The sequence below is a fragment of the Leptonotus elevatus genome, chromosome 18 (genome assembly GCF_054856555.1).
Source record: "Leptonotus elevatus isolate MCC_2025b chromosome 18, RoL_Lele_1.0, whole genome shotgun sequence".
Classification (NCBI taxonomy): domain Eukaryota; kingdom Metazoa; phylum Chordata; class Actinopteri; order Syngnathiformes; family Syngnathidae; genus Leptonotus; species Leptonotus elevatus.
Window position 1 is genome coordinate 2,821,940 of NC_141256.1, and position 12,369 is coordinate 2,834,308.

General features: G+C 37.4%; 1 protein-coding gene across 3 annotated transcripts; it reads right to left on the reverse strand.

Moving 5' to 3' along the window:
* Positions 1-484: 484 nt before the first annotated feature.
* gopc (golgi-associated PDZ and coiled-coil motif containing) lies at positions 485-11,834 on the reverse strand. Of its 3 annotated transcripts, none has more exons than XM_086060548.1 (9): positions 11,323-11,834; positions 8,711-8,875; positions 8,057-8,080; positions 7,342-7,517; positions 5,437-5,602; positions 5,272-5,367; positions 3,470-3,634; positions 3,242-3,407; positions 485-1,709 (listed from the first exon to the last, which is right to left on the reverse strand). In XM_086060548.1, exons 1-9 carry the CDS (start codon positions 11,581-11,583, stop codon positions 1,594-1,596), a joined length of 1,335 nt encoding a protein of 444 aa, XP_085916674.1. In that variant the 5' UTR covers positions 11,584-11,834; the 3' UTR covers positions 485-1,593. The 3 variants fall into 3 exon arrangements, with proteins under 3 accessions (XP_085916674.1, XP_085916673.1, XP_085916675.1); XM_086060547.1 differs by having other exon boundaries at positions 485-1,712; XM_086060549.1 differs by lacking the exon at positions 8,057-8,080 and having other exon boundaries at positions 485-1,712.
* Between the last annotated feature and the right edge of the window lie 535 nt (positions 11,835-12,369).

The following is a 12,369-nucleotide window of genomic DNA, read 5'->3' on the forward strand; positions in this document are numbered from 1 at the left end:
TGGGGTCCTCAAAACTCATTTTGACCTCCAGCAAACTTGCCTTCTCGCAATTTTGCTTAATTTATTGTTTTTATCTCATGTCATACAGTTCAATAGTTCACAGTATAATTTCATGCAGGGAGATAGCGACATATTGTCACATACGTTGTGTTACAAGTCGAATATTTATGAAGAAAGCTATCTAGTTTTATACTCGAGTAAATTGTGTTTTACCATTCACGGTGTTTCCAAAGGGGTCGCCATTGTAGAGTGACGTGACGTCAAATTATAGTCCGTTGGTGGAATTTTCGAGGTCAAGGGGGCGTTCCCATACACACTTCCTGGTTTGAACTCGGAAAAAGTTCCGACCATCCTCGAATGCAGCATCAATACTCCCAGTAAATTCTACCTGACTGCAATGTTGCATTATTGGTACTTTCCCATTTATATTCTTGAAGACTTTTAAGACAAAAACAAACAATTTAATCAAACTAGTCCAAACAGATCAAGGTAAGAAGTGAACTTTATTTAAAGGCTGAATAAACTGCTCTGAATACATTGACCAATAAAGAGGCAGAAGAGTGAAAAGCTTCAGTACAAACAAGAGGAACCAGATGAACAAATGCAAAACAACACATAAATCACATGAACATGTTAAAGTCAGCGAGTTTTGCTTTACTAAGATTTCCACTCAAAGAGGGAAAAAGCACACCGATTCTTTCTGGGCTCTCAATGTTGGTGACAGTCAGTGAGTCTAACTCTCTTACAACAGCATATGACATAAAGAAAACAAATATTTTGTACATACAATAGAGTGCATATAAAAGTTCTACACACCCCTGTTCAAACTTGTGTTAAAATGGGAGTCAGTAAACACCTGTCATTATTTAAAAAGCATCTGATTAACCCAAACAGCTTCCACAGCATCAGAGGAGACCCTTAAATTAATCTCATTTAAACGAGTGTGTACACTTTTAATCCCACATTATTGTAAAAAGACTTATATTGAAACTTCATTATTACATCACCAAAGTTCACGAGGCAGTCAGAATTGACATATAGTAGTGTAATAGTAAGAATTTAAACCAGAGTCACTGCCATATAAATAGGATTTAAACAGGCACAATGGCACTGTGAGAGTTTGCAACTGAAGGCATTGGAAGTTGTAACATGGAGGGACTGACTCCAAATTTGGTGGTTCTGTCATGAAAGGTTTTTTTTGTGTTAGCTTGATGTGGATGACAATAATGGAAACATTCAAAACAAATCTGTCCAGTAGCGCTGTTTGATGACATGCAAAACACACAGCATGAGGGCTTTTATGGTTGTTTCATCGTCGAACCACTCCTGAATCCACTGACTTCTGTTTGGACGGTTGCATCACCTTCGCTCTGGATTGCTTTTTGCACGTACGCAAAGCTCAAGGGTTAGCTCAAAACACCATTAGCCAAGTTTTACATGCTGGAAAATTGGGTAGACTGTAACCCAGTTACAGTTCGAAAACCAAATCCCAACATTGGAAAATTTACGGAAAAGAACGGGGGAAACCAACAACTTTCAGTACTCTAAAAAGGATTTGCACAATAAAACTTTGTTTGGTGCGGGTCAGTGGTCTTAAGAGGAGCCGTGAGTGTCGGGGGGCTTGGAGGGAGTTTCCTCTGACGGTGCTTCACTGGAGATTCCTGTATCTCCGTTTTCTGTTCCGTTGTTTAGCGACATATTCTCCAGACCTGCTGGAAGGTGCAACAGCGGAATCACAATCTCTTGTAGCTTATCCTTCCTCTAAGCACTAACAAGGTAAGTTTGGATCAACTTTAAAACTTTTCAAAAAGTTTGAAACCTTTTTTTGTTATTTTTATTAGTACTTACAATAACAGATCTAAAAAAAAATGGACATGCTAAACTAACACATCAATTTTGCTGGGCTGTCTTCTTTCCTTCCATCATGTTTCAAAAGGAGTCCCTCAGGCAACTTTTCTAGGTCCATTGTTGTTTTCTGTCTATATCAATGATTTCTGTCAAAATGTGTCAAATGCCTATTTTCGTTTTTATAAAGATGACGTTGACCCAGTCATTTATTGTTCCTCTACTACAATTTGCTCCTAACTTTTTACTTTTGAAATTCAGACAAATCCAAATTAATTTATTAATACAATTCAAATAGCCACTATGAATGGGTACTTAGGTTCTGTTGTTGATAATATATACTAATGGCCTTGTTCGAAAAGTGTAGCTTAAAATGTGGTTCTTCTATAGCAGGGGTCTGCAACTTGGGGCTCTTTGCAGCTCACCCTCTAAAAAATGTTTGGTAAAATATTAATCTATTTATTTTTTTACATTACCATTAACCATTAATTTATTCAAATAATGTATATATATAAATATATATATATTTTTTTAGATAAAACATTATTCAAATAAATTAATGGTTTAAATTTTTAGAAATGGATCCTCAAATATTCAAAAAATGTCAGAGTCCAAATTTTTTAATAGTTAGAAAAATAATTAAAATGACCTCAAATTGTCCAAAAAGTGACCATAAAATGTCCCAAAAGAACGAGGAACAGCAGAAAATTAAAAAGCATCCATGAAATTGCCAAAAATGAATCAATTTAATTTTAAAAAACACCACAAAATGCCCAAAAACAAAAGAAAGGCAGAAAATTACCATAAAATGTGCCAAAAAAAAGTCAAGACAGTTGATTAAAAGGCAGAAAAGAACATGTTCAAAAAGTAACCATAAAATGTCCAAAAATAAAATAAGAAATTCTGAAAGTCAGCATAAAATGTCCACAAAATTGCTCAAAAAGTCAGAAAATTGATTTAAGAAAAGGCTGGGGAAAAATGTTGAAAAAGTAACCATAAAATGTCCAAAAATGAAAGAAGAAACCCCCCAAAATAAGTATGTGTCCACAAAATTGCCAAAAATGTCAGCAATTTGACAGAAAGGCAGAAAAGTCTGAAAATGTATGAAAAAAAAACCATAAGAAAAAAAATCCAAAAATGTAAGACAAAAGAAAGAAGAAAATAATCTCCACGTGTTGGATGCTGCTCCTCTATTTTTTGTGCTGTGGTAAAGCTCTAATGAGCTCTTCTTGAGCTCTCAGTAGATTAGACTAACACCAAAACAGTTTCCATCATCACAATCTTCAAATGTTTTGCGGCTCCAGACAGATTTGTTGTTATTTATTTGGCCTAAAATGGCTCTTTTGACAGTAAAGGTTGCTGACCCCCGTTCCATAGGAACAAATCTTTTACGTACCCTTTAATGATGCAGAGTTGCTGCTAGGTGGCGCTGTACCGTTCTCCTCCAGTTCATCCAAGTAGAGTCTGTAGCGATGCCCGTTGTCGTCTTCGTACTCCACATTCTCATCATCGCTGTCCACCTCTGGAGCCACGTACACTACTTCAAACTCGATCTGTCCCGACTGGTACCAACAAGGAACACATTTGGAGAAATAAAAGAGGCATGCGTGCGTGCTTCAAGTACCTGTTGAGAGAGAATGGTGACTGCCTCCTTGTGTTTAGCATCACGCAGGTTGATGCTATTGACAGCCAAGATGGCGTCTCCAACGTGCAGGCCTCCACATCTGTCGGCAGGCTGGCTTGGGTGGATCTCGGAGATGAGAATAGGAACGCCGTGCTCCTTTCCTCCCTGAGAACACGTCACATGCACATAGTTGTTTTGTAGTATTGCAGTGTTTCCTCTACATACATTTTGTAGCGCCGCTCCTTAAAAAAAAAGTACGGGGAAAATAAAAAATAAAAATAAATAAATCAAGTACGGAAATCAAAGTGGAATACTAGTGTGTGAACTTCTGGAGACGTGATATAAACTCTTTTTCTAATCCTCCAAAAATGCTTTGCCGCCATTTTGTGGCATCAATAGGTGACTACAAACCTGTTTCACTATTCACAGGATTTGGCCTCTATCCACACACAAATAGCTGTGTTAAAAGTTTTTTTTAATTGCGTGTTAAAATTTACATTAAAATAAAAATAAACTAAACAAAAGGCTATTGTGGCTTCCTGGTACGCAACTTCCTAAATTGGTTCGTGACCCCGCCATTTGTTTTCAGTGAAAACCGCTATTGGCTTACATCACCATAAAGACCGTTAGAATATTTTTTTCGCTTTTGTCTACCCATTCAAAACCAATTAAGTTGGAAACAACATTTTTGTTGAAGTTTTGACCTCAAAGTGTACCAGTCAAACATAAACAATAACAACCACAACAAGCTATCATTTTTGTTTGTGAAAATAATTTGTTGTCTTGACAAAATAGATAAATAAATACATTAAAAAACATATAATAATAATAATTATATATATGTATATATATATATATATATATATATATATATATACATATACATACACACATATGGTAACAGAAATACTAGAACCTTGGGCTTGTGTGTGCAGACTCCAATTTAAGGGTAAGTCAACACCCCCCCCCCCCCCCCCCCAATATATATATATAGACAATGTTTTCTATGCAGCCCCAATTGTCTAAATACGGTATTCTGGTTAATATTGCGTTAGTGGAATATGAGTGAAGCAGTAAAATCCAGCAGTTTTTATCAATATCAGAAGGCGGCCATTTTGCCACTTGTTGTAGCGTGCATATGACATCCCATTTGCTCAGGTCTCAGGTAACAACCAATCACAGCACAGCTTCAGAAAACAGGCGAGCTGTGATTGGTCGTTAACAATATTGATGTAATCTTCAGTCGACAGCAAGTGGCAAAATGGCTGGATTTTGCCGCATAACTCATATTCCACAAATGTAATATTAATCAGAATGTCATGTTTAGACTAGTGAGGTCACATTTAACATATTATTGTCAAGAAATGTTTCATGTTGCCTTCCCCTTGAGTTTAAATGTGAACACAGGTCAGTGTATCCCCAATTACAAGGATGTGCATGGTTGTACAGAACCATATCTCAGTTTTATTTGTACTTGTGCCTCTCGAAAACAATTCATTTTATGTCCACTTGAGTTATTTTGGTCCTTGGAAATGTCTTGACATGAAAATGCCCAAGTACAATAGATCACATACAATATTAAGCAGGCAATCCTTGTACACGTACTAATGTTACTTCATTTCTTATTAGGATAGCTTATTTTTATTTATTTATTATTTAACCAGAAATGTCCCATTGAGATTAAAAACCTCTTTTTCAAGGTAGTCCTGGCCAAGAGGCGGCAGAAGTTACAGTTGCAGCAAAATTCACATGACATAAAAGACCAATAATACAAATCAGATGTTCTTCCTTTGAGTTCTCACCGTGATGGAGATGCCCAGTCCCTCATGGTCCTCTTTGACGAGGGACACCTTCCTGATAGGACCCACTCCCTGGGATTTCTTCAGCATGTCTGGATCCTACAAAGACAAAAAAATGAGCTCCACCAACATGATTGGACAGTTAGCCCGTCGTATTTTGACACCCACATGCCCGACAGGCGAGGGAAGCGGTTTCTTGGGATCATTGCGCCCCTTGCATGCTCGGATGACAGTCTTGTGGCGGTGAAGGTGGATCTCGGCCTCCAGCTGGTTCCACAGCTTGTCATGTGCCGGCCCTTTCATGTCACGGCCCAGTAACTGAATTTGTTGCACCCTAGGATGAAAGCAGCCAATTATTTTCTTCATGTAGACTTTTTTGCTACCCGTAGCTTTCCAAGTCGGTGTCGAGCACCTGACGACAAGAACGACTCCTTAACTCATTCAAACCCCAAAACGTGTAACCTTCACTTCCAAAAATGTATTTAGACTTTTTTTTTTGTTTTTATGCAAGAGCAACAGAAGGCTTTTTGATGCAGTTTCTGACATGAAGAGGTTGCTTGAAGGTGGCTCATTGAGCCATTTTCAGCAGTAAAAAGTTAATATTTTGTCCAGTAGGGCTGCTCGATTATGCAAAAAATAATAATCATGATTACTTTGGCAATAATTGAAATCATGAGGGTGGGGGGGGGGGGGGGGGGGGGGCTACAAAACAAGAACATGTTAAGGCATTTAAAAATAAACAATAACAAAAAACACTATAGTTATGCAAGTTCCTTTTGGACCGAACAGAATTTATAATAATATATATTTATAATAATATATATTTATTCATTTATGTTGGCAAAAACTTTGGAGTGCAGCTTGTACACTGCAGTAAGACGAAAATGTTTAAACGTTAAAAAATTATCTCTATATATTAGGACAAATACAATTCTTTGAAACACTATAATTATGCAAGTTCCTTTTGGATGAAACAAAATTATTAATTAGTTATTTTAAATTTTAAAAAAGGTGCAAATGTATACATTTAAACAACTCAAAAAATAGTATTAATAATCTTTTTGTACAATTATGCTGATTTTGCACATTTTAAAGTGTAATAATTGAAATTGTAATTGAATTTTGATTAATTGCACAGCCCTATTGTCCAAAATGGATTTGATAACTTCATTATTTTTCCATGTAGAATGAATACCTTTAAAAACTATTTTTTTCCACTTGTTGTCGACTGAAGATGACATCACCTGTGCTGAGGAAGTAGGTAACGACCAATCATGGCTCAGTTTGCTGACCAAACCCAGAAAACAGGTGAGCCATGATTGGTCGTTACTTCCTTCCTCAGCACTAAAGTGGAAAAAATAGTTTTAAACTTTTTTTTCTAAAACGTACTAATTGTATACAAAAAAATAATGTAATTAACAAACTAATTCTGGACAAAACACTAACTTTTTACTGCTGAAAATGGCTCAATGAGTGAAGTATGTTTTTAAAACAATGATAGTTAATACAAAAAACGGCCAGCAGGTGTCAGCAGAGTATAAAAGATTAGCCAGGGCCATGTTGCAAACAAGCTTTTTTTGACAGTGTTTTCAACAGGTTTGTGAATCATGATGAAACTTAGCTCTATTCTAATGCAAATTGCTGCAATATACAGTTTTCCTGATGAAAGAAGAGACTCTAATCTTTCTTTTGGTAGGTTCCATGATTTGATAGCAATAGAACAGAATATTCTGTGAGCCTTGCAAAATCAGTTTAAGTTTAGTGAAAATGGCTGGGAGTGAATGAGTTAATGTTCTTAACGCCTGACTTTGGGGTCATTTGCGTGGAGTTTCTCTCACAACTAATGCAATTTAAAGTGTATTTCCAGTCAGCTTCATTGCCCAAGGTTATGAAAGGGGAGTTGGGTTCCGTCTATGGATGTGACAAAATTGCTGGATCCTCCATCGGCAGGAAATAAATGCAGATAACAGAATATTGCAGTACAAATGTACCTTCATTCAATTTGTTGCAGTTGAATGTGACCGAAAAAACACATCTGATAATGGTACCAAAATGCCGCGTTGAATTCCTTACCTGCCAGCAAGCTCCTTGTCCAAGTATTTGGCAGCCAGTCGAGCGCCGTACACCTCTGCCTGCAGTACCGCCATGTGTCGACGGAGAGCCTCATTTTCTTTCTTAAAAAGTCTCACATCAGCCTCGAGCCTCGCCTCCGCCAATTTCTCCTTCCTGCTGGCCTCCAGCTCCTGCTGCTGTAATGTAGACATCCCATGTAAACAATACACGCAGTCACACACACAATAGCGTAAATCGGGATGAGCGGGTACTCGCGACGGGTGTCGATACTAGTATGATACTGGCTCTTGCAGCCATTTTTCGGTCAGGAACTAAAGGCTGAAATGGTTATTTTGCATGTATTGACCGCCACAGGGGGCTCCGGGTCTTCAGTTCTACTCAACAATTTAATTAGCTCTAAAGTGCAGACAGATATCGTTTTATATAGTATATTGTCACTGACTATACTGCGCTGCTATGAGATGTATGACGAACGGAGAACGTGAAACAGGAAATGGAAATACAGAGCAGCCTTCTAAATTAAAAGCATGGATTTCAAAACAAGATATAATGAAACATCACACACTAAAGAGCTTGAACATTGTGGATTTGCAATTGCTTAATACAGGGGCTTGTGTGTGCATTGAAAGCACAATATATCATCCACTACACAGTATTTACCAAAAGAGCTACTGTTTCTACTATTACTACTAAAAAGGCATGCATACAAACTTACCATCTGTTCCATTTTTGGGGCAGGCTTTAGTGGATAAAAGGCAGAAGAAGAAAAGAAAGAAGTCACAGATCAGAGATCAAAATGATCAATTTAAGTGGGAGAAGTAGTTAATATACTATTTAATACAATTGGAGCTTCTCAGAACTGAAGAAAGGATCAGAGGCCATAATGTCGATGCAGAAGAGGCAGAAAAGACAGACAAGTTAAAGGGATGCTAGAGGCCTGATCAAAGAGTGAGTAGAGTGCCACAAGATGTTGAAGCATTAAAAGAGCCTGTTCAGAAAGACTGGTGATGGTCATGTGTACTTCACAACAAACACATCCGTGAACTTTGTCATGTGGCTATTTTTTTTATAGGGAAATAAGAGCTCAACTAGTTTGCGGTCTGAAGAGAATAGCATGACGTCAGCTAGTATACAGGTGCCTTTTTAACATAATTGTAATGCAAATGTGCTGTATCTCAAACTAGGTAATTGACCTGATAGCTTCCCACTGTAACTGACAGTTGTTCATAACTTTGATTATTTTTTTCCCTTGCAAACATTGTGCCCAAATCCCCCATTTCTTACGCTAGTGTTGGGTGTGAATGTGCTCTTCATGATTATCAGCTTAGCTGTATGTCAAGAAACACACGGCTGTCCACCATCCACTTACTAGTCTGTCTTTGATGGAGTCGGAGTCTGGAGCTTGTCCTTCCTTGGCATGGAGCTGTAGCTGGAGAGTGTGAAGCTGCAGTAACTGGTCATGGACTTCTCTCTCCACTACCGCCCTCTCCGCCTTGGCGTCGGATAGCTCAGAGCGAAGATCTACCAGCTGGGCCTGGAAGGATGGAGGAGGTGAGGGACAGCAGAGGATCTGAGAGGATCTTAAGTCTTGCGTCAAGTATTTTAAATTTGAATGTCTTTATTTGAAAGGGACAATGCGCATTAATCAACATTTTACTACGTAAATGGGCACAAATTAGCCAAGTTAAGCTAATTTTCATTGCCAGTCCCTTGGGCTGATGTACAATGAGTCATTAAAATCACAAATACATTTCCAATTGATTTTTTCAGTATAAACTTTTGGGCAAAACTAGTCAAAATGTCTGTTATTGTTAATAATTAAGCAAAGGACAGATTAAATGATTTCCAAAAGTCATGAAGTTAAAGACGATAGTGTACCTTTACATTTTAAACAAAATCATATTTTCAAAACAAAATAAGAGGGAAAAGGGCAAAATTTGGGGAATCTGGGTGAAACCCACTCTTCCATGCAGGTAGCTCAGTACATATACTTGAATGCTTTTACAATGTATCTGACGGATTCTCACCCAAATTCATTTTTTATTAGCAAATACTTCAAAGCTGTACAGCCATCGTTCAGAAAATGTAAATACAACAAAACAAAATGGAGGCTGACCTAACTATTTTCCCAATGATGTCGTAAATGTGGATCACATTTGCACATCCCTAAAAATAACTTTTTTGCAAGTAGGCATCGCTAATGCGGTCATGCCAGCCTCCACTCGAAAAGACAAAGTCAAGCCAGCCGTAACAACGATTGTTAATACTGTGCATTATGGTAACATTCCGACATGCCGCTGCATTGGCCAACTTCAAAATAAAAGCTAGTCAACACCTGGTTTAGGGTTTAAAATATAAAATCATAAAAAATTCAAAGTTTGTTTGAACTTTTTGTTTTGCATTTCAAAATAAACTCATTTGAAATTTTTAATTTAGACCATTATTGCTGATTTAAAAAAATCATTAAAAATTCAAAGTTTGTTATCCCAGGACGAGACCAGGTCTAAGGGACACCACACCAGGTATCCAACCAAAGTACTTTGACTGAAATCTGGTGTTGCATTTCAAAATAAGACTCACTATGTCGAAGTGTAGGGGAACATTCGCCAATCCCTAGAAACAGGCAGTGAGGATTATTTATTAAGTGTGATTTCTATACTCAACAAAAATATAAATGCAACACTTTTTTTTTGTTTCCATTTTTATGAGATTAACTCAAAAATCTAAAACTTCTTCCGTATACACAATATCACCATTTCATTTATATGTCTAAATCTGTGATAGTGAGCACTTCTTTCCTGAGATAATCCATCCCACCTCACAGTTGTGCTATATCAAGATACTGATTAGACACCATGATTAGTGCACAGGTGTGCCTTAGACTGCCCACAATAAAAGGCCACTGTGAAAGGAAAACCAGTTCGTAATGACTGGTTTTCTGAGTCCCCAGGATTTTACAGGAAAACAGGTTAATCATCTTCTGATATTACACAATTTTAAGGGGAAACAAGCATTTAAGAAATTCAACAACTTATTGCTTTTCTTACTGTGTTGATTTGTAGGCATACTTGTAGTTTCCTTAAGTTATCATTGATGGTATATTGTCCATTACCATCGTTGGTATACTTGTGGTATGCTATTCTATTACGTGTTGCTTTGTGCTTTGAATTTGGTTCTTGTTTGTTCCTTAACAAAGTTTGGTATTGTTACTTCTTTTTTTTCTTGTTTTACACCATAGCATTAGCTTTTGATGCTGTGTTAGAGTAAACACATTGTTTTTATTCATTTTAAATATATTGTTTTTCTATGTTTAATGCAAAATGTATTCTTGCTACAGAGAAGCCTGCAGCAAGTAGCTAAATATTTTTCTCACCTTAATATTAATGTGAATGTGGATTGTACTAAAAAAAAATATAATAATCTTCCCACTGCGTGCCTAGGTTTTAATTGAGTATTGATTGGAAAATTATGTTTTGGTTGTATTGTTTATATTTACCACTGCCTGAAATCAATGAACTATCCATCCATCCAGCTAGCCAGCCACCTGGTTGAATTTTATTTTTAAATCTCAGTAAATGTATATAAAGCAGGTACTCTTGAGCATAAAACAATGACTTTGCTAACACAAAATTATACAAAGACAAGTGTTGGCTGAATATTTAACCACTGGTGAAATTTTAAACCTTTGTTGGAGACCCAGCCACACCCCCATTCAATTAATAACTGTCACTTTTTAACCCATACAAGTGCATAATCGTCCTTTTTTTTCCAGGCTAATGTAATCATTTTGAGTATTTTCTTAACATACCTTAATGAAACAACCAGAAAATGTGTTATGTTTATAATTGCATGGGGGGCTCTAAAAGATAACAGGCTAAACCCGAAGGTAAAGTGAATGAGCAATAATTGTCTCGGTGCAACTGTGACGTTTTGTTGTCCTTAAAAAAACGACAGTGTACAGCCGAATGGTCAGCTACTAACCTCCAGTTTGTGGTTAAGTTGGAAAACAGTCTGGGATTTGTGGCACAACTGAGCAAAACAAGAGCTGAGGCTGGTCATCTTCTGCCGACCCTCGTACGTAATGTCCACTTGGTCTGGATCTATTTCCCCGAGCAGCAGATCCACGTCCACGAAGGCTTTGTCAAACTCCTTCTCGAGCACTTCTAGCCAGCGAAACATTGACATACCGGTGCCGAGGGCCGAGTTGTGGCCCGCCGAGGAGCAGCCAGCAGAAGCGGACATAGCTAAAACACAGCAAACGTTGACGCTAGGTCACTAGCCACCTAACGTAAGCTTGCTTTGACGGCGATAAATCTTTATGTAACCTCGTTGTCTTTGAAACATTAAATAATATTACAATCCCATTGATGTAATGATGCACCAATCAAATGCAGGAAACATCTAACATGATCTTTTTCTGATTAAAGTCACTGCTGACCAGGAAGTCCCTCATCATCAGACTGTTTAGGCAAAGCGACTACTTGGGTCTGGGCCCGGTGGGCTGTCTCACTGATCCCAGGGCAAAGCAATGGATCGTCGATCGATCACGTACAGATCTCAATATTTAAGACAATTTTCCTACCATTTCATGAAATCATGACTACATTGAAATGTTTAGTATTGGAAGATGTATCCATACATATTTATGATCCACTGTTCTATTTGAAATGGAAAAAAATGCCAAAAATGGCATGTGGTGTGACTAAAAAGAAATAAACAATTTAAGACTTGTATTTTATATATATATTTTTAATACATTTAAAGACAGGTGTTTGTATCAACCCATGGGAGCAGCTATATGGTTTATACTGTCTTGCAACTATGTGGCAAAGTCCCCCTTTTAGCAATTGATATTATTTGGAGATCATGTGGTATGACCTGGGGGGGGGGGGGGATCAAATGTATATTTTCATTATAATTTTACTTGTGTGGCTAGCTAGTTTGTTTTGTTTATATGGCTAATTGTTAGCCTCAATACTTTGATTTAAGTTGAAAATATTATGTGGCGCAACCAACCATCGTGTGGTG